The sequence below is a fragment of the Coregonus lavaretus genome (assembly GCF_964263955.1).
Source record: "Coregonus lavaretus genome assembly, chromosome: 39".
Lineage (NCBI taxonomy): Eukaryota > Metazoa > Chordata > Actinopteri > Salmoniformes > Salmonidae > Coregonus > Coregonus lavaretus.
In genome coordinates this window covers 1,548,995-1,573,343 of record NC_140026.1, presented here as the reverse complement: position 1 = coordinate 1,573,343, position 24,349 = coordinate 1,548,995, and the positions used below count along the sequence as shown (strand labels likewise).

Here is a 24,349-nt window from a genome sequence, read left to right as displayed (position 1 = left end):
GAGTTGTCATAAAAAAATATATGGAAATGTCTGCTCTACTCAAAATTACAACCAACTAATTGCAGCATTACCGTAAAATTGGAAGAGGCAAGTGGAAGGGGGAGAAAGTAAGGAACTTGTCTGTCAGCATTAAAGACCAAAATTGGTTCTAGAGAATGATGATGAATAAACAAATATAAAAGTTTAATTTAAGGATTTAAAAAAATGGCCAGCTGTGCCCTATAGATGGCAAAATAAAAAATTGTTACCTGAGGTAGCGTGTGTGTGTGTGTGTGTGTTACCTGAGGTAGCGTGTGTGTGTGTGTGTGTGTTACCTGAGGTAGTGTGTGTGTGTGTGTTACCTGAGGTAGTGTGTGTGTGTGTGTTACCTGAGGTAGTGTGTGTGTGTGTGTTACCTGAGGTAGTGTGTGTGTGTGTTACCTGAGGTAGTGTGTGTGTGTGTTACCTGAGGTAGTGTGTGTGTGTTACCTGAGGTAGCGTGTGTGTGTGTGTGTTACCTGAGGTAGCGTGTGTGTGTGTGTTACCTGAGGTAGTGTGTGTGTGTGTGTGTTACCTGAGGTAGTGTGTGTGTGTGTGTGTTACCTGAGGTAGTGTGTGTGTGTGTTACCTGAGGTAGTGTGTGTGTGTGTTACCTGAGGTAGTGTGTGTGTGTGTGTGTGTTACCTGAGGTAGTGTGTGTGTGTGTGTGTGTTACCTGAGGTAGCGTGTGTGTGTGTGTGTGTGTTACCTGAGGTAGCGTGTGTGTGTGTGTGTGTGTTACCTGAGGTAGCGTGTGTGTGTGTGTGTGTGTTACCTGAGGTAGTGTGTGTGTGTGTGTGTTACCTGAGGTAGTGTGTGTGTGTGTTACCTGAGGTAGTGTGTGTGTGTGTTACCTGAGGTAGTGTGTGTGTGTGTGTTACCTGAGGTAGTGTGTGTGTGTTACCAGAGGTAGCGTGTGTGTGTGTGTTACCTGAGGTAGTGTGTGTGTGTGTTACCTGAGGTAGTGTGTTTGTGTGTGTTACCTGAGGTAGTGTGTGTGTGTGTGTTACCTGAGGTAGTGTGTGTGTGTGTGTTACCTGAGGTAGTGTGTGTGTGTGTTACCAGAGGTAGCGTGTGTGTGTGTGTTACCAGAGGTAGCGTGTGTGTGTGTGTTACCTGAGGTAGTGTGTGTGTGTGTGTTACCTGAGGTAGTGTGTGTGTGTGTGTTACCTGAGGTAGTGTGTGTGTGTGTTACCTGAGGTAGTGTGTGTGTGTGTGTGTTACCAGAGGTAGCGTGTGTGTGTGTGTTACCTGAGGTAGTGTGTGTGTGTGTGTTACCTGAGGTAGTGTGTGTGTGTGTGTTACCAGAGGTAGCGTGTGTGTGTTACCAGAGGTAGCGTGTGTGTGTGTGTTACCTGAGGTAGTGTGTGTGTGTGTGTTACCTGAGGTAGTGTGTGTGTGTTACCTGAGGTAGTGTGTGTGTGTGTTACCTGAGGTAGTGTGTGTGTGTGTGTTACCTGAGGTAGTGTGTGTGTGTGTGTTACCTGAGGTAGCGTGTGTGTGTGTGTTACCTGAGGTAGCGTGTGTGTGTGTGTTACCTGAGGTAGTGTGTGTGTGTGTGTGTTACCTGAGGTAGTGTGTGTGTGTTACCTGAGGTAGTGTGTGTGTGTTACCTGAGGTAGTGTGTGTGTGTGTGTGTGTGTTACCTGAGGTAGCGTGTGTGTGTGTGTTACCTGAGGTAGCGTGTGTGTGTGTGTTACCTGAGGTAGTGTGTGTGTGTGTTACCTGAGGTAGCGTGTGTGTGTGTGTTACCTGAGGTAGTGTGTGTGTGTTACCTGAGGTAGTGTGTGTGTGTTACCTGAGGTAGTGTGTGTGTGTGTTACCTGAGGTAGTGTGTGTGTGTGTGTTACCTGAGGTAGTGTGTGTGTGTGTATTACCTGAGGTAGCGTGTGTGTGTGTGTTACCTGAGGTAGTGTGTGTGTGTGTGTTACCTGAGGTAGTGTGTGTGTGTGTGTTACCTGAGGTAGTGTGTGTGTGTTACCTGAGGTAGTGTGTGTGTGTTACCTGAGGTAGCGTGTGTGTGTGTGTTACCTGAGGTAGTGTGTGTGTGTGTGTTACCTGAGGTAGTGTGTGTGTGTGTGTTACCTGAGGTAGTGTGTGTGTGTGTTACCTGAGGTAGTGTGTGTGTGTGTGTGTTACCAGAGGTAGCGTGTGTGTGTGTGTTACCTGAGGTAGTGTGTGTGTGTGTGTTACCTGAGGTAGTGTGTGTGTGTGTGTTACCAGAGGTAGCGTGTGTGTGTTACCAGAGGTAGCGTGTGTGTGTGTGTTACCTGAGGTAGTGTGTGTGTGTGTGTTACCTGAGGTAGTGTGTGTGTGTTACCTGAGGTAGTGTGTGTGTGTGTTACCTGAGGTAGTGTGTGTGTGTGTGTTACCTGAGGTAGTGTGTGTGTGTGTGTTACCTGAGGTAGCGTGTGTGTGTGTGTTACCTGAGGTAGCGTGTGTGTGTGTGTTACCTGAGGTAGTGTGTGTGTGTGTGTGTTACCTGAGGTAGTGTGTGTGTGTTACCTGAGGTAGTGTGTGTGTGTTACCTGAGGTAGTGTGTGTGTGTGTGTGTGTGTTACCTGAGGTAGCGTGTGTGTGTGTGTTACCTGAGGTAGCGTGTGTGTGTGTGTTACCTGAGGTAGTGTGTGTGTGTGTTACCTGAGGTAGCGTGTGTGTGTGTGTTACCTGAGGTAGTGTGTGTGTGTTACCTGAGGTAGTGTGTGTGTGTTACCTGAGGTAGTGTGTGTGTGTTACCTGAGGTAGTGTGTGTGTGTGTTACCTGAGGTAGTGTGTGTGTGTGTGTTACCTGAGGTAGTGTGTGTGTGTGTGTTACCTGAGGTAGCGTGTGTGTGTGTGTTACCTGAGGTAGTGTGTGTGTGTGTGTTACCTGAGGTAGTGTGTGTGTGTGTGTTACCTGAGGTAGTGTGTGTGTGTTACCTGAGGTAGTGTGTGTGTGTTACCTGAGGTAGCGTGTGTGTGTGTGTTACCTGAGGTAGTGTGTGTGTGTGTGTGTTACCTGAGGTAGCGTGTGTGTGTGTGTTACCTGAGGTAGTGTGTGTGTGTGTGTTACCTGAGGTAGTGTGTGTGTGTGTGTTACCTGAGGTAGTGTGTGTGTGTTACCTGAGGTAGTGTGTGTGTGTTACCTGAGGTAGCGTGTGTGTGTGTGTGTGTGTTACCTGAGGTAGCGTGTGTGTGTGTGTTACCTGAGGTAGCGTGTGTGTGTGTGTTACCTGAGGTAGTGTGTGTGTGTGTGTTACCTGAGGTAGCGTGTGTGTGTGTGTGTGTGTGTGTGTGTTACCTGAGGTAGCGTGTGTGTGTGTGTTACCTGAGGTAGTGTGTGTGTGTGTGTTACCTGAGGTAGTGTGTGTGTGTGTGTGTTACCTGAGGTAGTGTGTGTGTGTGTGTGTTACCTGAGGTAGTGTGTGTGTGTGTTACCTGAGGTAGCGTGTGTGTGTGTGTGTTACCTGAGGTAGTGTGTGTGTGTTACCTGAGGTAGTGTGTGTGTGTGTGTGTTACCTGAGGTAGTGTGTGTGTGTGTGTGTTACCTGAGGTAGTGTGTGTGTGTGTGTGTTACCTGAGGTAGTGTGTGTGTGTGTGTGTTACCTGAGGTAGTGTGTGTGTGTGTGTGTTACCTGAGGTAGTGTGTGTGTGTGTGTGTGTGTGTGTGTTACCTGAGGTAGTGTGTGTGTGTGTGTTACCTGAGGTAGTGTGTGTGTGTGTGTTACCTGAGGTAGCGTGTGTGTGTGTGTTACCTGAGGTAGCGTGTGTGTGTGTGTTACCTGAGGTAGTGTGTGTGTGTTACCTGAGGTAGTGTGTGTGTGTGTGTGTTACCTGAGGTAGTGTGTGTGTGTGTGTGTTACCTGAGGTAGTGTGTGTGTGTTACCTGAGGTAGTGTGTGTGTGTGTGTGTTACCTGAGGTAGTGTGTGTGTGTGTGTGTGTTACCTGAGGTAGTGCGTGTGTGTGTGTGTGTTACCTGAGGTAGTGCGTGTGTGTGTGTGTGTTACCTGAGGTAGTGTGTGTGTGTGTTACCTGAGGTAGTGTGTGTGTGTGTGTTACCTGAGGTAGCGTGTGTGTGTGTGTTACCTGAGGTAGTGTGTGTGTGTGTTACCTGAGGTAGCGTGTGTGTGTGTGTTACCTGAGGTAGTGTGTGTGTGTGTTACCTGAGGTAGCGTGTGTGTGTTACCAGAGGTAGTGTGTGTGTGTGTTACCTGAGGTAGTGTGTGTGTTACCTGAGGTAGTGTGTGTGTTACCTGAGGTAGTCGGATCCTTTGCAGTGTTTCTTGCCTGAAGGGAACGGCCTGACGTCTGGTCCATGGTCCAACTTCCTCTTTATCTAATAGATCGAGAGATTTGGGATTGACAGACAGATGGTGGATAGATAGAAAGATGGAGGAATGGCGACAGAGAGAGAGACAAAGAGAGAGAGAGAGACAGAGAGAGAGACAGACAGACAGAGAGAGAGACAGACAGACAGAGAGAGAGACAGAGAGACAGAGAGAGGGAGAGACAGAGAGAGACAGAGAGAGAGAGAGAGAGAGAGACAGAGAGAGAGGCAGAGGGAGAGGAATGGAGAAAAGTTAAGCCACTTGTGTATATTTACAGTACAAACAGAAAGTCAAACTAGCATACACATAGCCTACCCGTCACCTCCAGCATAAAGGCTTAAACTTTCCACCCACTCTAACCCAGTGCTTCTCAATTATTTTCTGTTACGCCCCCCCTAGGAAGAAGTAAACATTTCGCGCCCCCCAACTCTCCGCTGCGACTGTAAATAGTATCATTTGTCTATAAAATTGTTATAAGTACACCTCTGCATAACATTGTATCCTTATTAACATTAAAGAAAACTAAAAAACTAAAAAGAAATATAGATCAACTTACAACAAAGAATAACTTTATTAACATTGTTTTTTAGTCTAACAGAAAAGTCTTAAAGTTCATTAAATTTGCCTGAAATTAAAAAAATAATTCAATCCTTATTTAAACTGTAAACATTTTTTGACCATTTGATACTGAAAAATATAATCAATAAATAATAATAAATTCAAATTGATCAGCAACATTAACTCAGGAGCACAACATACGAAACACTTTGACCTATAAAACAAAAATGAATAAAACAATTTGTGCTGATTTTTTTTAAAAATAAAAATGAGGAAATCAGGATTAATGGCTACAATGAGCACGTTTTGCAGTGCACAGCTTTTCGAAGCGGGGTTTGAAGCATGATACTGCCACTCTCAGCTCCTGCTCAATGTTTAGCTGGGACCTGTACTTGGTCTTCAGTGCAGCAACAGCAGAGAAGCCAGTCTCACAAAGATAAGATGTTGCAAAAGGAAGAAGAATGCCCAATGGCCCTCTGCCCTAAGAGTGGATACTGCCTCTCTACACTCAGCCAGAATTCACTCAGTGTCTGTGATGTGAACCTCGGTCTCAATGTGGAGTCAGACGTCATATCAATGAACTGGTCCTCCTCTGCAGAGCTGAAACCAGTTGGAGCTGGTGCATTGAAAGGATCTCTCACCCAGTCATATTGGGAACTGTTTTCAGGGAAGTACTTTTTAAAAGAATCCCATCAGTGATGAAATACGCTCCTTAATATATGGAATCACTGAGGTGGCATCAGAGTCAGTAGTGTCAACAAACTCATGCAGGTTCTCGAATGAATCAGTATTTCCTTCATCAAGTCGCCTGCCCCACATTGCAAGCTTTCGAGTGAAAGAGCTGATCTTGTCTGTGACCTGAGGGAGGTGTTTATCTTTCCCTTGAAGCTGTAGATTTAGTTCATTTAGCTTTTCCAAATATGTCACTCAGGTAGGCCAGTTTTGCCAGGAAGTTCTCATCACTAAATGTTTCTGCGAGGTCATACTTGTGCTCCTGCTCCGAAAACATTCTTATCTGCTCTCTGAGCTCAAAAACTGTGGACAAGACTTTTCCTCGTGACAGCCACCTTGCTTCACTGTGAAACAGCACAGCTTGATGTTCAGCTCCCATCTCCTCACAGATAGCAGAGAAGACTCTTGTTTTTAGTGGTCTGGTCTTTATAAAAATTGACTACACCTACAACGTCAGTCATAACCTCACTTAATTCAGAGGAAAGGTGCCTTGAAGCCAGTGCTTCTCTGTGTATAACACGGTGTGTCCACTCAGCATTAGGTGAGGCCTTCTTGATGAGTGCCCGAAGTCCTTTTCTCATCCCTGCCGTGGTCTGTGCACCATCACTGCAAACACCAATGCAGTTCTCCCACTTTAGCCCATTCTCAGTCAGGAAGCAGTTCAGCATTTTGAATAGATCTTCAGCTGTGGCTCTGTCTCTGACATATTTACAAAAAAGTAGATCCTCACACAGGGAGTTTGTCATGTCAAAAAGTACATAAACGATAAACAAACAGTCTTTGTTGCTGTCAGTTGCTTCATCGAACTGTAAGGCAAAACGTTTGTCTTTGAGTTTATCTACCAGCTGATCTTTTAAGATCATTAGCGATGTCATTTATACACGTCTGGCGACGGTGTCATTGGACAGAGGGATAGTCTTAATTTTTGCAGCACTTGCGTCATCCAGCATGACAGAGACCATGTCTAATAATGCAGGCAGTATCAGCTCCTCTGCTATGGAGTGGGGTCTTTCTGCACTGAGCCATTTGGTACGCCACCTTATATGATGCTAACAGTGCTCGCTGGTTTACTGAAGTAGCATTCACAAAGCGCGACGATTGTTGCCAATATCCGGCACGTTTTCGCTGAAAAAACTCAAGCGGCTTCATCAGCGTGATTGGGCTGTAATGTATTTTAAGTGACGCCTTCATTTATTTGGCTTCGTGCTGTCCGCTGCCAACGTTTTTAGACACAGTAAACACACCGGTCTTTCCTCGTCTCCCACCGTAGTCACAGTGAAGCCAAGCGCTACATACGCTTCGTCATATTTCCTCGTCGTAGCTTTCGGGAGACGTACGTTTGTCTCATCATCTCCGTCTCTCTCCGCCTTTCTTTTCATCCCAGTTGAATATGTTTCCATGGTGTCTCTTAAGGGTTTGTTATCTGCACTTCATATCTCCTGCTCTGTGTGCTCTTGTTCGGTGCAACAAAAAAAAAACTACTCCCTGCGGGGAAAAAAAGCATGTTCCACGGGGTCACATGTTCCGCCAGGGGGGCGCACCCAACTCTTTGAGTGGGTGGGCTTGCTCCCTCTCTCTGTGGGTGGGTGGGCTTGCTCCCTCTCTCTGTGAGTGGGTGGGCTTGCTCCCTCTCTCTGTGAGTGGGTGAGTGGGTGGGCTTGCTCCCTCTCTCTGTGAGTGGGTGGGCTTGCTCCCTCTGTGAGTGAGTGAGTGGGTGGGCTTGCTCCCTCTCTCTGTGAGTGGGTGGGCTGCTCCCTCTCTCTGTGAGTGGGTGGGCTTGCTCCCTCTCTCTGTGAGTGGGTGGGCTTGCTCCCTCTCTCTGTGAGTGGGTGGGCTTGCTCCCTCTCTCTGTGAGTGGGTGGGCTTGCTCCCTCTCTCTGTGAGTGGGTGGGCTTGCTCCCTCTCTCTGTGAGTGGGTGGGCTTGCTCCCTCTGTGAGTGAGTGAGTGGGTGGGCTTGCTCCCTCTGTGAGTGAGTGAGTGGGTGGGCTTGCTCCCTCTGTGAGTGAGTGAGTGGGTGGGCTTGCTCCCTCTCTCTGTGAGTGAGTGGGCTTGCTCCCTCTCTCTGTGAGTGGGTGGGCTTGCTCCCTCTCTCTGTGAGTGGGTGGGCTTGCTCCCTCTCTCTGTGAGTGGGTGGGCTTGCTCCCTCTCTCTGTGAGTGAGTGGGTGGGCTTGCTCCCTCTCTCTGTGAGTGAGTGGGTGGGCTTGCTCCCTCTCTCTGTGAGTGAGTGAGTGGGTGGGCTTGCTCCCTCTGTGAGTGAGTGAGTGGGTGGGCTTGCTCCCTCTCTCTGTGAGTGAGTGAGTGGGTGGGCTTGCTCCCTCTCTCTGTGAGTGAGTGAGTGGGTGGGCTTGCTCCCTCTCTCTGTGAGTGAGTGAGTGGGTGGGCTTGCTCCCTCTCTGTGAGTGAGTGGGTGGGTGGGCTTGCTCCCTCTGTGAGTGAGTGGGTGGGTGGGCTTGCTCCCTCTCTCTGTGAGTGGGTGGGCTTGCTCCCTCTCTCTGTGAGTGGGTGGGCTTGCTCCCTCTCTCTGTGAGTGAGTGGGTGGGCTTGCTCCCTCTCTCTGTGAGTGAGTGGGTGGGCTTGCTCCCTCTCTCTGTGAGTGAGTGAGTGGGTGGGCTTGCTCCCTCTGTGAGTGAGTGAGTGGGTGGGCTTGCTCCCTCTCTCTGTGAGTGAGTGAGTGGGTGGGCTTGCTCCCTCTCTCTGTGAGTGAGTGAGTGGGTGGGCTTGCTCCCTCTCTGTGAGTGAGTGGGTGGGTGGGCTTGCTCCCTCTGTGAGTGAGTGGGTGGGTGGGCTTGCTCCCTCTCTCTGTGAGTGAGTGGGTGGGTGGGCTTGCTCCCTCTCTCTGTGAGTGAGTGAGTGGGTGGGCTTGCTCCCTCTCTCTGTGAGTGAGTGAGTGGGTGGGCTTGCTCCCTCTCTCTGTGAGTGAGTGAGTGGGCTTGCTCCCTCTCTCTGTGAGTGAGTGAGTGGGTGGGCTTGCTCCCTCTCTCTGTGAGTGAGTGAGTGGGTGGGCTTGCTCCCTCTCTCTGTGAGTGAGTGAGTGGGTGGGCTTGCTCCCTCTCTCTGTGAGTGAGTGAGTGGGTGGGCTTGCTCCCTCTCTCTGTGAGTGAGTGAGTGGGTGGGCTTGCTCCCTCTCTCTGTGAGTGAGTGGGTGGGTGGGCTTGCTCCCTCTCTCTGTGAGTGAGTGAGTGGGTGGGTGGGCTTGCTCCCTCTCTCTGTGAGTGAGTGAGTGGGTGGGTGGGCTTGCTCCCTCTCTCTGTGAGTGAGTGAGTGGGTGGGTGGGCTTGCTCCCTCTCTCTGTGAGTGAGTGAGTGGGTGGGTGGGCTTGCTCCCTCTCTCTGTGAGTGAGTGAGTGGGTGGGTGGGCTTGCTCCCTCTCTCTGTGAGTGAGTGAGTGGGTGGGTGGGCTTGCTCCCTCTCTCTGTGAGTGAGTGAGTGGGTGGGTGGGCTTGCTCCCTCTCTCTGTGAGTGAGTGAGTGGGTGGGTGGGCTTGCTCCCTCTCTCTGTGAGTGAGTGGGTGGGTGGGCTTGCTCCCTCTCTCTGTGAGTGAGTGGGTGGGTGGGCTTGCTCCCTCTCTCTGTGAGTGAGTGAGTGGGTGGGTGGGCTTGCTCCCTCTCTCTGTGAGTGAGTGAGTGGGTGGGTGGGCTTGCTCCCTCTCTCTGTGAGTGAGTGGGTGGGTGGGCTTGCTCCCTCTCTCTGTGAGTGAGTGGGTGGGTGGGCTTGCTCCCGCTCTCTGTGAGTGAGTGGGTGGGTGGGCTTGCTCCCTCTCTCTGTGAGTGAGTGGGTGGGTGGGCTTGCTCCCTCTCTCTGTGAGTGAGTGGGTGGGTGGGCTTGCTCCCTCTCTCTGTGAGTGAGTGGGTGGGTGGGCTTGCTCCCTCTCTCTGTGAGTGAGTGGGTGGGTGGGCTTGCTCCCTCTCTCTGTGAGTGAGTGGGTGGGTGGGCTTGCTCCCTCTCTCTGTGAGTGAGTGGGTGGGTGGGCTTGCTCCCTCTCTCTGTGAGTGAGTGGGTGGGTGGGCTTGCTCCCTCTCTCTGTGTGAGTGAGTGGGTGGGTGGGCTTTCTCCCTCTCTCTGTGTGAGTGAGTGGGTGGGTGGGCTTGCTCCCTCTCTCTGTGTGAGTGAGTGGGTGGGTGGGCTTGCTCCCTCTCTCTGTGAGTGAGTGGGTGGGCTTGCTCCCTCTCTCTGTGAGTGAGTGGGTGGGCTTGCTCCCTCTCTCTGTGAGTGAGTGGGTGGGCTTGCTCCCTCTCTCTGTGAGTGAGTGGGTGGGCTTGCTCCCTCTGTGAGTGAGTGGGTGGGCTTGCTCCCTCTCTCTGTGAGTGAGTGGGTGGGCTTGCTCCCTCTCTCTGTGAGTGAGTGGGTGGGCTTGCTCCCTCTCTCTGTGAGTGAGTGAGTGGGTGGGCTTGCTCCCTCTCTCTGTGAGTGAGTGAGTGGGTGGGCTTGCTCCCTCTCTCTGTGAGTGGGTGGGTGGGCTTGCTCCCTCTCTCTGTGAGTGGGTGGGTGGGCTTGCTCCCTCTCTCTGTGAGTGGGTGGGTGGGCTTGCTCCCTCTCTCTGTGAGTGGGTGGGTGGGCTTGCTCCCTCTCTCTGTGAGTGGGTGGGTGGGCTTGCTCCCTCTCTCTGTGAGTGGGTGGGTGGGCTTGCTCCCTCTCTCTGTGAGTGGGTGGGTGGGCTTGCTCCCTCTCTCTGTGAGTGGGTGGGTGGGCTGCTCTCTCTGTGAGTGGGTGGGTGGGCTGCTCCCTCTGTGAGTGGGTGGGTGGGCTGCTCCCTCTCTCTGTGAGTGGGTGGGTGGGCTGCTCCCTCTCTCTGTGAGTGGGTGGGTGGGCTTGCTCCCTCTCTCTGTGAGTGGGTGGGTGGGCTGCTCTCTGTGAGTGGGTGGGTGGGCTGCTCCCTCTGTGAGTGGGTGGGTGGGCTGCTCCCTCTCTCTGTGAGTGGGTGGGTGGGCTGCTCCCTCTCTCTGTGAGTGGGTGGGTGGGCTGCTCCCTCTCTCTGTGAGTGGGTGGGTGGGCTGCTCCCTCTCTCTGTGAGTGGGTGGGTGGGCTGCTCCCTCTCTCTGTGAGTGGGTGGGCGGGCTGCTCCCTCTCTCTGTGAGTGGGTGGGTGGGCTTGCTCCCTCTCTCTGTGAGTGGGTGGGCTTGCTCCCTCTCTCTGTGAGTGGGTGGGCTTGCTCCCTCTCTCTGTGAGTGGGTGGGCTTGCTCCCTCTCTCTGTGAGTGGGTGGGCTTCTCCCTCTCAGCACACAGATGGAGTCCTAATCAATGCACTGTCTGCTGCCACCAGCTCCCAATACCCTGTTATAGCGGAGTTTAAAACGGTTTATAAATGTTCAAAACATTAAAACGTTGATCAAGAGTTATAAATGGATTTCAAAAGAAGGAAATGTCATGACAACGAATTACTATCATCACCTCACTCTAATAAACATGTTTAGATTAGTGAATGGCAAAACTGGAGTATTTCTTGCGTTTTTAAAAAGGAGAAAGTGATTTGAATGAAAACCTTGCACTCCCTCTCCTCCATACCCGTTTCTAACCAACCAACCAACCGCACCTCAACTGCCCTGAATGACAAGCACGCCGAAAATGACAGGAATGTGTGGAGCGCACCGAAAGTTCTCCTATAATAGCCAACAGAGAACTGACTCTACAGGCTGTTCCGGGTTCGGAGCGAAGGTCGGTAACAGCGATAGGTAGCAGACATCTCTCACACACGTATAAGGATGAAATACTCAATTCAAAACACACACACACCTCTGATTTGGTTGGGGACGCAACACACCACTCAGCTATATATATATATATATATATATATATATATATATATATATATATATATATATATATATATATATATATATATATTTATTTATTTATGAAGGAACACACATTAACCCCAAGCCGGGTGAAACCATACCACCCGCACCGTGCAAAAACCCGGGCGGGAACTCCAGTTGCTGCGACACACAGGGTGTGTGTGTTTGTGTAACACCACTTTCAAATTGATTTAGCCTAATCAACCACGAACAAACTTTGGCTCTGTCAGGTCAACACACACACACATTAGCTGTCTGTTCCTTATCAATCCGTTTCTCCCTACCCCGGCCGCACATTCATTCGTCGACTCGCCAACACCTTCTCTCCCATTATAGCTTATACACACCGCGGCCCAGGGAACAAGACGAATATATGGCTGAATGTGGCCAAGCAATGATATCCATTTAGCTTCTGTTAGGCTATATTCTGTAGGCTACATTTCAGAGTACATTTACTAAATCAAGAGAACGGGCGCGTCACGTACTGTCTCTCCATCTCTATTCCGCAGTGGTCTATTTGTCTTCACTAGAGGGAGAAGCCCTGTCATAGCCACACAACTAGACCGCCACCCAGCTATATAACGGCATTACACAGTATTATCATAGTGTCTTTAGCCCAGAGATTTTAAATCATACTTCTCAAATTCCCGGTAGAAAAAAGGAGCGAATCCGGTGGGTAAAATAATAATAATAACCCCGCCACTCACTTTATAGAAGATGAGTTTCACCGTGCCGTAGAACCCCATGGTGATTGTATTCCTCCGTTATAACGCCCTTCAGCTCCGTTATAACGCCCTTCAGCTCGTATCTCCTTCAAGGTAGCACAACTCCACAGCTCGAGAAAGATCGGTAGTTCTCCTCTTGTCCGAAGGCAAAAATCCTCCCACCTCTCCTCCCTCAGTTAGAGCCAACCTTAACGTTGCCTGCCGCTACCGGCATGCTCCAGGGCAAGCCTATTTTCCTCTCCCCAATGCGACGCTATAAGCTAAAAAAATTTTTTATTACTATTTCTTATTGTTGTTGCATCGTGGAGACGGAACATGCAAGAAAGCATTTCGTTTGGACGATGTATAACATGCGTATCCCGTACATACGACTAATAAAACTTGACGCAAGTTAGCTTTAACGGCATGAACCTAGCTAGCCAGCCGTATAAGCGCAGAGAGAGGCGAGGCAGATCTCATACAGACTGCCAAACCTACCGGGAGACACTGCATCGTCAGGCTGCTAAAGAGGAATGCGGAGAGAACAGAGGGGAGGGGAGAGACGCTGTATGACCATATCAGAGACATTTCCCTCAGATTACACAGACCCACAAAGAATTCGAAAACAAATCCAATTTTGATAAACTCCCATATCTATTAGGTAAAATACCAGTGTGGGTAACCAAGCACAAACACAATTGTAGCCTAAATATAACCCATATATATTTCTGTTGATCTATAATAATAATAATAATAATAATAAGCCATTTAGCAGACGCTTTTATCCAAAGCGACTTACAGTCATGTGTGCATTCATTTTTACGTATGGGTGGTCCCGGGGATCGAACCCACTACCCTGGCGTTACAAGCGCAATGCTCTACCAATTGAGCTACAGAGGACCAGATTTGAATGTTTCCATCCAAGATATGGAGGTCCATCTTGAAGGACTCGCTTTCACAGAAACTCGTTTATCTGTGCCCTTATGTACTTCAACTATTTGCACATTGTTACAACACTGTACACGGCCATAATATAACATTTGAAAATACTCTGTTCTTTTGAAACTTTAGTGAGTAATGTTTACTGTTCATTTAATGATAGATGATTTTTTTTTAAATTGCTTGCTTACATTGCTTTGACAATGTAAATACAATGGGGAAAAAAAGTATTTAGTCAGCCACCAATTGTGCAAGTTCTCCCACTTAAAAAGATGAGAGAGGCCTGTAATTTTCATCATAGGTACACGTCAACTATGACAGACAAAATGAGAAAAAAAAATCCAGAAAATCACATTGTAGGATTTTTTATGAATTTATTTGCAAATTATGGTGGAAAATAAGTATTTGGTCAATAACAAAAGTTTCTCAATACTTTGTTATATACCCTTTGTTGGCAATGACACAGGTCAAACGTTTTCACAAGGTTTTCACACACTGTTGCTGGTATTTTGGCCCATTCCTCCATGCAGATCTCCTCTAGAGCAGTGATGTTTTGGGGCTGTCGCTGGGCAACAGACTTTCAACTCCCTCCAAAGATTTTCTATGGGGGTTGAGATCTGGAGACTGGCTAGGCCACTCCAGGACCTTGAAATGCTTCTTACGAAGCCACTCCTTCGTTGCCCGGGCGGTGTGTTTGGGATCATTGTCATGCTGAAAGACCCAGCCACGTTTCATCTTCAATGCCCTTGCTGATGGAAGGAGGTTTTCACTCAAAATCTCACGATACATGGCCCCATTCATTCATTCCTTTACACGGATCAGTCGTCCTGGTCCCTTTGCAGAAAAACAGCCCCAATGCATGATGTTTCCACCCCCATGCTTCACAGTAAGTATGGTGTTCTTTGGATGCAACTCAGCATTCTTTGTCCTCCAAACACGACGAGTTGAGTTTTTACCAAAAAGTTATATTTTGGTTTCATCTGACATTCTCCCAATCCTCTTCTGGATCATCCAAATGCACTCTAGCAAACTTCAGGCGGGCCTGGACATGTACTGGCTTAAGCAGGGGGACACGTCTGGTACTGCAGGATTTGAGTCCCTGGCGGCGTAGTGTGTTACTGATGGTAGGCTTTGTTACTTTGGTCCCAGCTCTCTGCAGGTCATTCACTAGGTCCCCCCGTGTGGTTCTGGGATTTTTGCTCACCGTTCTTGTGATCATTTTGACCCCACGGGGTGAGATCTTGCGTGGAGCCCCAGATCGAGGGAGATTATCAGTGGTCTTGTATGTCTTCCATTTCCTAATAATTGCTCCCACAGTTGATTTCTTCAATCCAAGCTGCTTACCTATTGCAGATTCAGTCTTCCCAGCCTGGTGCAGGTCTACAATTTTGTTTCTGGTGTCCTTTGACAGCTCTTTGGTCTTGGCCATAGTGGAGTTTGGAGTGTGACTGTTTGAGGTTGTGGACAGGTGTCTTTTATACTGATAACAAGTTCAAACAGGTGCCATTAATACAGGTAACGAGTGGAGGACAGAGGAGCATCTTAAAGAAGAAGTTACAGGTCTGTGAGAGCCAGAAATCTTGCTTGTTTGTAGGTGACGAAATACTTATTTTCCACCATAATTTGCAAATAAATTCATTAAAAATCCTACAATGTGATTTTCTGGATTTTTTCCCCTAAATTTGTCTGTCATAGTTGACGTGTACCTATGATGAAAATTACAGGCCTCTCTCATCTTTTTAAGTGGGAGAACTTGCACAATTGGTGGCTGACAATACTTTTTTCCCCCACTGTATTTACATTGTCAAAGCAATGTAAGCAAGCAATTAAAAAAAAAAATCATCTATCATTAAATCATTACATTTTCTCCCCCACTGTATACACTGAGTGTACAAAACATTAGGAACACCTTCCTACTATTGGAGTTGTAACCCCCCATTGAACAGGGGCATGGACTCTACTCAGGACTTGTCAGGACTCTACTCAGGACTTGTCAGGACTCTACAAGGTGTCCAAAGCTCCTGTTCCTCTTATAGAATATTAGCTTAAAAGTTTTGCGGACCTCCTGCACGTAAATATACAAACAGTACCAGCACCCAAAATGAGTACCGGAACCTATTTCAGTCAGGCACTGATAAGAAGTCCAAGAAGAAGTAAATCAGGTAGGCCTATTTTATGACTTTTCCACCAGATCAGAGCATGACATTTTTTCCCCCTTTAATGCTGAGTGGTTATCGAAAGGGAGAGAGCTGAAAACATTTTTCAAATAGGCTACGGTGAGGAACTATTGTCATTCTCAATGGATGTAGACTTTGTTTGCTTGCTGTTTGAGGTGAAGAAAACATGACTTTGAGAAGCTCCACAGCTCATTAGTGGTGGTGCGTTAAGCCAATCAGAAATACTATCAGATCCCCAAACGGGCACAGGTAGCCTATAGGCCTACTTGTATGCGTGCGCTAACTAACAAAAATGACTAAATTGACAAAATTCATAAATGGAATGAAATAAACCAAAACTTGGTTCTCTCACACAAGTTGCGTTCACACTGCAAACTCGGACAATGAGAACGGGAAGACTGGAATAATAATATTGAATGCCTTAAAATAAATGACCGTAACCAAAGTAACAAAAATGATAGATTAGAAATGATAGGAATTAACAGTACTACAGGCGATATACAGAGCATTGGGAAAGTATTCAGACCCCTTGACTTTTTCCACATTTTGTTGCAGCCTTATTCTGAAATTCATTAAATAGTTCTCCCCCCCCCCCCCCCCCTCAATCTACACACAATACCCCATAATGACAAAGCAAAAAACGGAAATATGACATTTACATAAGTATTCAGACCCTTTACTCAGTACCTTTGTTGAAGCACCTTTGGCAGCGATTACAGCCTAGAGTCTTCTTGGGTATGACGCTACAAGCTTGGCACACCTGTATTTGGGAAGTTTCTCCCATTCCTCTCTGCAGATCCTCTCAAGCTCTGTCAGGTTGGATGGAGAGCATCCCTGCACAGCTATTTTCAGGTCTCTCCAGAGATGTTCGATCGGGTTCAAGTCCGGGCTCTGGCTGGGCCACTCAAGGATATTCAGAGACTTGTCCCGAAGCCAGTCCTGCGTTGATTTGGCTGTGTGCTTAGGGTCGTTGTCCTGTTGGAAGGTGAACCTTCGCCCCAGTCTGAGGTCCTGAGTGCTCTGGAGCAGGTTTTCATCAAGGATCTCTCTGTACTTTGCACCGTTCATCTTTGCCTCGATCCTGACTAGCCTCTCAGTCACTGCCGCTGAAACACATCCCCACAGCATGATGCTGCCACCACCATGCTTCACCGTAGGGATGGTGCCAGGTTTCCTCCAGACGTGACGCTTGACATTCAGGCCAAAGAGTTCAATCTTGGTTTCATCAGACCAGAGAATCTTGTTTCTCATAGTCTGAAAGTCTTTAGGCAAACTCCAAGCGGGCTGTCATGTGCCTTTTAATGAGGAGTGGCTTCCGTCTGGCCACTCTACCATAAAGGCCTAATTGGTGGAGTGCTGCAGAGATGGTTGTCCTTCTGGAAGGTTCTCCCATCTCCACAGAGGAACTCTGGAGCTCTGTCAGAGTGACCATCGGGTTCTTGGTCACCTCCCTGACCAAGGCCCTTCTCCTCCGATTGCTCAGTTTGGCCGGGCAGCCAGCTCTAGGAAGAGTCTTGGCGGTTCCAAACTTATTCCATTTAAGAATGATGGAGGCCACTGTGTTCTTGGGGACCTTCAATGCTGCAGACATTTTTTGGTACCCTTCCCCAGATCTGTGCCTCGACACAATCCTGTCTCGGAGCTCTACGGACAATTCCTTCGACCACATGGCTTGGTTTTTGCTCTGACATGCACTGTCAACTGTGGGACCTTATATAGACAGGTGTGTGCCTTTCCAAATCATGTCCAATTATACTGCCGAAACGGTCCCCCAAAGGAGCAGAGAGAGAGAGAGAGGGGGAGAGAGCGCGCGAGAGAGAGGGCGAGAGCGAGAGAATAGGAGAAAGAGAAGAGAAAGTGCAGGAGAGTGAAAGAGAGGGGACCATAGTTTATAGCATTCTTCTAGTGTCACGTTACTAAAGTTCTGCCCTCCTGCAGTCTCCTTTCTCTCGTGTGTGTGATCAGTCATGTCTAGGCAGACACCTGTTCCCCCCATTACTCCTCCTCAGCCCCCCCCACCCATCTTTATAGAACCAGACTGATGCATATTTATGCTGTGTAATCCCATAGTCCATCACTAAAACTACAGGGAATAGAGTGAGTAAACTCCCTGGACTATTCTGTAGGCAGGACTAAGACACTACCAACGCAACACAAACACACAGAGAGACAGACAGAGAGAGAGAGAGAGAGACATAGACAGAGAGAGAGACATAGAGAGACAGACAGAGAGAATTGAGGAGACAGGAAGACACCACACTACACACATCTGTGAATGGGTTTTGGGTCAGTGTATGAACTACATTGATCAGAGAACAGAGCCACACAGAGAGAGTCATTGCGTGTGTTTCACACCAATGGTTCCAAACAATGCCACCTTTAGAGACCTGACATCTGGTGGGTAAATGATTTAACAAACTACTTTATTTATTCCAACACACTTTGAAGTCTTCACCAACAGACTAACGGTTCAGTATGCTACTTAAGTCTTCTAGGACTTTGATTGTAACCAGCTTTATCTCAAATGGGATGGTCACTCTAATCCTGGGAATAGTACAGATTGTTGGGAATGCTGGCTGCCTGGGAATTCTGTCCAGGTTTGTGTGTCTATCCTGGCAAAGCTTCATAGGTAGCCTAACTAACAGACTGGTGTGTGTGTGTGTGTGTGTGCGTAGCCTAACTAAGTGACGTGTGTGTGTGTGTGTGTGTGTCTGTGTGTGTGTGTGTGTGTGTGCGCGTAGCCTAACTAAGTGACGTGTGTGTGTGTGTGTGTGTCTGTGTGTGTGTGTGTGTGCGTGCGCGGGCGTCTCAGGGTTTCCGTTAGCCGGTAATAGCTGGCTTTTGCCCGTTAAAATATGGTAAAGCAGAGAAATAAAATGGCCGCCGGCCAATAGTCCGGGAGAAGAAGAAAAATCCCATTGTGAAATATTGTTTTTTAGCCTCTTGATTGGTGGAAATACCAGTCCATGGAAATACCAGTCCATGGAAATACATTTGACTGGTCAGTCTTCATCAGCGCCTCACACGACACTTTGCAATGAGCTGGAGGCAGTATGCATTTTGAAAACATATACTTAAATTGTTTGAAACCTGAACATTTGACTACATATGAGGCATGTCTTACCTTGCTTCAAAGTAGCCTAGCGAAAGTCAGACCATATCCTGAGGCGATTATTCTACACTGCTCAAAAAAATAAATTAAAAATAACACATCCTAGATCTGAATGAATGAAATAATCTTATTAAATACTTTTTTCTTTACATAGTTGAATGTGCTGACAATAAAAAAATCACACAAAAATTATCAATGGAAATCAAATTTATCAACCCATGGAGGTCTGGATTTGGAGTCACCCTCAAAATTAAAGTGGAAAACCACACTACAGGCTGATCCAACTTTTGATGTAATGTCCTTAAAACAAGTCAAAATGAGGCTCAGTAGTGTGTGTGGCCTCCACGTGCCTGTATGACCTCCCTACAACGCCTGGGCATGCTCCTGATGAGGTGGCGGATGGTCTCCTGAGGGATCTCCTCCCAGACCTGGACTAAAGCATCCGCCAACTCCTGGACAGTCTGTGGTGCAACGTGGCGTTGGTGGATGGAGCGAGACATGATGTCCCAGATGTGCTCAATTGGATTCAGGTCTGGGGAACGGGCGGGCCAGTCCATAGCATCAATGCCTTCCTCTTGCAGGAACTGCTGACACACTCCAGCCACATGAGGTCTAGCATTGTCTAGCATTAGGAGGAACCCAGGGCCAACAGTCAGTGCTGGGGACTAGATAGAAGCCAGGTATCTGGGGTCCCCCTGGTGGCCAAGGTGATAACTGCACAGAAGAACCAACACCATTTACACTAAACTACTGTGATGACTAAGCAGAGGACCACTAAACTACTGTGATGACTATACAGAGGACCACTAAACTACTGTGATGACTGTACAGAGGACCACTAAACTACTGTGATGACTGAACAGAGGACCACTAAACTACTGAGATGACTGAACACACAGTGAAGAAGCTGATAACACAAGGAAACCAAAACAGACTTCAGAAGGGCACTGCTGAATATAGCCTACAAGAAACGGTTTAAAATACAGCAATACAGCACTACGTAAAACACAGTCAAAGAATCCCAATGATTTGCTTCCAATCTGACATATCAAAGAGTCTTTAAAACATTAAAATACAACTTATAATGAGCACATTCACATAACACACTGTTACAGACATAACACACTGACATATTGCCCAAATAAATACTCTCAATATAGATTGATTCCTTCATCTACCGTAGTCCTGCACAACCTTCCGATGTATTATATTTAAAAATGGTTCTAAAGTATTGTTTGAGTTTATATATTGAAAGGTTTCTGGTTTGCTCAGATAAATTATTCAATTTCTATATTGCTCTGAATCTAAATGTTATTTAGCCATTTCTGGTGTCAGTTTGGATAACACAGATCTATTCCTAGTATTGACTTACTGTCTGCTCTTACCTACTGAATACTGTTGTGAATGGAGTTCGGCTGTTTTAAATGGTGTAGATTGTGAGATAAAATAACAAGATCATTGGAGAAAAAAACAAAAACATAATTGATGACCAACCAAGAGCATTGTGCATGACTACGACAGAAGAACCGTATCTCCAGCTTAAAACAATCCCTTGCTGCTTTGTTCTGTCCAATCTGCATCCTCCTAATTTCATTTGCTGATGCATTTCCCCAGACCACAGAACAGTAGTTCACCGGACTCCCAATTCATGCTTGGGTTGTTTGCTTAAGAATCTTTCCCGGTAAATATTTAGCTCTCCTTCTGATCATGCAGTATATTATTTTATACTTAGATTAGTTATTTGAGACGACCATGATAAGCAGTTGTCTAGCTACACCCCTAGTCGTTCGGTTTCTGACCCCCCGTGCTTAATTGTATCCCGTGCTGTGTTGGCCTTTTCCTGTCGGAACAGACCAACATAACCTTGGTTTTCAAAAACAAGTTTGTTCCGGCAAACCCGCTCCCTGATTTCCCCCAGATCTAGCTGTAGAGCTTGCTGTACCTGTTGAACCGACTGTCAGATAAGGTATAAGGAAGGTCGTTGGTATATATTCAATAAATTAGTGAGAGAAGGAGAATGGATGGATGATGGTGGTAAGAATTCCATCCGGTCATTCCAAGATTTTTACGGGCCCTGAGGACATAGAGAATGTCCCTAAAATCACACTGCTGGACATTCTGAAGACAGGGAGAGAGAGAGTGGGGGGGGGGGGGGTGTCAGCTGTCGCCACAAAAAAAGCCACTCTCCCGTGCTGCCTCAGAGTGGGGGAAGGGGAGAGGAGAGGCGAGGGACGGAGTGGAGGGGAGAGGAGAGGAGAGGCGAGGGACGGAGTGGAGGGGGGAGAGGAGAGGCGAGGGACGGAGTGGAGGGGGGGAGAGGAGAGGAGAGGCGAGGGACGGAGTGGAGGGGGGGAGAGGAGAGGGACGGAGTGGAGGGGGGGAGAGGAGAGGCGAGGGACGGAGTGGAGGGGGGAGAGGAGAGGCGAGGGACGGAGTGGAGGGGGGGAGAGGAGAGGAGAGGGACGGAGTGGAGGGGGGGAGAGGAGAGGAGAGGGACGGAGTGGAGGGGGGGAGAGGAGAGGCGAGGGACGGAGTGAAGGGGGGGAGAGGAGAGGCGAGGGACGGAGTGGAGGGGGGGAGGAGGAGAGGCGAGGGACGGAGTGGAGGGGGGGAGAGGAGAGGCGAGGGACGGAGTGGAGGGGGGGAGGAGGAGGAGAGGCGAGGGACGGAGTGGAGGGGGGGAGAGGAGAGGCGAGGGACGGAGTGGAGGGGGGGAGAGGAGAGGAGAGGGACGGAGTGGAGGGGGGGAGAGGAGAGGCGAGGGACGGAGTGGAGGGGGGGAGAGGAGAGGCGAGGGACGGAGTGGAGGGGGGAGGAGGAGAGGCGAGGGACGGAGTGGAGGGGGGGAGAGGAGAGGCGAGGGACGGAGTGGAGGGGGGGAGAGGAGAGGGACGGAGTGGAGGGGGGGAGAGGAGAGGCGAGGGACGGAGTGGAGGGGGGAGAGGAGAGGCGAGGGACGGAGTGGAGGGGGGGAGAGGAGAGGGACGGAGTGGAGGGGGGGAGAGGAGAGGCGAGGGACGGAGTGGAGGGGGGAGAGGAGAGGCGAGGGACGGAGTGGAGGGGGGGAGAGGAGAGGAGAGGGACGGAGTGGAGGGGGGAGAGGAGAGGCGAGGGACGGAGTGGAGGGGGGGAGGAGGAGGAGAGGCGAGGGACGGAGTGGAGGGGGGGAGAGGAGAGGAGAGGGACGGAGTGGAGGGGGGGAGAGGAGAGGAGAGGGACGGAGTGGAGGGGGGGAGAGGAGAGGCGAGGGACGGAGTGAAGGGGGGGAGAGGAGAGGCGAGGGACGGAGTGGAGGGGGGGAGGAGGAGAGGCGAGGGACGGAGTGGAGGGGGGAGAGGAGAGGCGAGGGACGGAGTGGAGGGGGGAGAGGAGAGGCGAGGGACGGAGTGGAGGGGGGGAGAGGAGAGGAGAGGGACGGAGTGGAGGGGGGGAGAGGAGAGGCGAGGGACGGAGTGGAGGGGGGAGAGGAGAGGCGAGGGACGGAGTGGAGGGGGGGAGAGGAGAGGAGAGGGACGGAGTGGAGGGGGGAGAGGAGAGGAGAGGGACGGAGTGGAGGGGGGGAGAGGAGAGGCGAGGGACGGAGTGGAGGGGGGGAGGAGGAGAGGCGAGGGACGGAGTGGAGGGGGGGAGAGGAGAGGCGAGGGACGGAGTGGAGGGGGGGAGGAGGAGAGGCGAGGGACGGAGTGGAGGGGGGGAGAGGAGAGGCGAGGGACGGAGTGGAGGGGGGGAGGAGGAGGAGAGGCGAGGGACGGAGTGGAGGGGGGGAGAGGAGAGGCGAGGGACGGAGTGGAGGGGGGGAGAGGAGAGGAGAGGGACGGAGTGGAGGGGGGGAGAGGAGAGGCGAGGGACGGAGTGGAGGGGGGAGGAGGAGAGGAGAGGCGAGGGACGGAGTGGAGGGGGGGAGAGGAGAGGCGAGGGACGGAGTGGAGGGGGGGAGAGGAGAGGCGAGGGACGGAGTGGAGGGGGGGAGAGGAGAGGCGAGGGACGGAGTGGAGGGGGGGAGAGGAGAGGCGAGGGACGGAGTGGAGGGGGGGAGGAGGAGAGGCGAGGGACGGAGTGGAGGGGGGGAGGAGGAGAGGCGAGGGACGGAGTGGAGGGGAGGAGGAGGAGAGGCGAGGGACGGAGTGGAGGGGGGGAGAGGAGAGGCGAGGGACGGAGTGGAGGGGGGGAGAGGAGAGGAGAGGGACGGAGTGGAGGGGGGGAGAGGAGAGGCGAGGGACGGAGTGGAGGGGGGGAGGAGGAGGAGAGGCGAGGGACGGAGTGGAGGGGGGGAGAGGAGAGGCGAGGGACGGAGTGGAGGGGGGGAGGAGGAGAGGGACGGAGTGGAGGGGGGGAGAGGAGAGGCGAGGGACGGAGTGGAGGGGGGGAGAGGAGAGGCGAGGGACGGAGTGGAGGGGGGGAGAGGAAAAAGGGAGGGACGGAGTGGAGGGGGGGAGAGGAAAAAGGGAGGGACGGAGTGGAGGGGGGGAGAGGAAAAAGGGAGGGACGGAGTGGAGGGGGGAGGAGGAGAGGCGAGGGACGGAGTGGAGGGGGGGAGGAGGAGACATACATACATACAAGCCAACACACAATCAGATAGAAATGTATTGAGTAGAACAGATATGATTCTCTATTATGTATGATCTATAAATCAAGTCATTTCGATCTTCAAATCGTATGATGTCACCTCACTGAACAGACCTGTCAGGATGACAGAATGTAGTGACGGGGGAAAACATCCACAGTTACAATATCGCAATATTATTTAGATACTAAAGCCTCGTTCACACTGCAGGCGTTAACGTTCAAATCAGTAACCAGGAATACTGACTGTCCAAACAGAAAGTTACAAGTGACCAAATCAGATGTGTGTGTGTGTTCAGACAGCGGCCATTTCCTGACGTGGCTACGCTAGTTGTCATAGTAACGACGGGTGTGTGAGCTGATTGGTGGTGGTGCTTCCTGTCACTCAGGAGTTATGTAGCAAGCTAAGGTGACAAAAATGCCTGTCATGGACGTTTCCCAGTTGCTGTTTAAAGTCATAGTGCAAGAACACGTTTAAAGCCTCAAAGGATAAGATGATCCAACTTTCAAAACTAGCCCTTTTTGGCTAGCCACAGCAGTCAACCAGCTAGCTAGGTAGCTGTTTAGCTTTCTAGCACATTCACTCATTTGTAAACAATGAACAAGCTAGTTAGCTACCACATGTTCTTGTCAAACTGTCAGCAGAGTAGCTAGCAAGCAACAAGATACGACAAATAAGTCTAAAAACCACTGGAGGGCAAATAAATCAGATTTAACCATTCAGACATAAGTCACATGGCCAGGAATCAGATTTGTATCAGACTTCAAATGAAAAAGAACAGATTCGAATCATATATGCAAAAGAAAAAAAAAAGAAAAAACTAATTTGAGTCACTTCAAACTGCCAATGTGAGCAAGGCCTTTTGACTCATTTGTTGAAAAATCACTAGGTAGCGTTAGTCGGCTGTACTCGCTTGGTCTCCATCTTTTTAAATAGTGAGCCAACATGTTTTCAGCACTTTTTATTTCCCCTGACTGATTAAAAAAAAACTCATTTTTATCATGGCTCTCTCCTCTCTGCAGCAGACGTATAGTGAGTAATATGTTTGGAACATCAAATCACAGTATCGAATCGGCACCTAAGTTTCGTGATAGTATCGTATAGTGAGGTCCCTGGCATGGCCATTCCCAGCCCTAGTAGAACGCCAAGACACTTTGTTGACTAAAGGCCCCACCACAGACAGACCGTTTGCCATGCTTCAACAAATGAGAGACAAAGAGATTTTGGGGGGGGGGGGGGGGGGGGGGGGAGACAACCAAACCAACACCTCCCCTCTAGAACAGGACAGTGGAAGGCCAGAAGTCAGGACAACGCAACATCACAAAACATTCAGATAGAAGTGCATTGAGTAGAACAGATATTATACAGATGGACACAGATCTGTATTTTGATTCTCTGTCATGTAGGACAGTGTTTCATAATCTCGGTCCCGGGGACCCAAAG

At 49.6% G+C, this 24,349-nt stretch overlaps 1 protein-coding gene across 1 annotated transcript in view; it reads right to left on the bottom strand.

The window, feature by feature from the left end:
• The window catches only part of LOC311112775 (F-box/WD repeat-containing protein 7-like), a 58,626-nt gene that overhangs the window by 31,487 nt on the left and 2,790 nt on the right, over positions 1-24,349 (bottom strand). Inside the window, exon 3 of the mRNA XM_084155916.1 lies at positions 4,252-4,334. Within this exon, the coding sequence (XP_084012042.1) occupies positions 4,252-4,334 (83 nt within the window). The remainder of the gene's footprint in view (positions 1-4,251; positions 4,335-24,349) is intronic.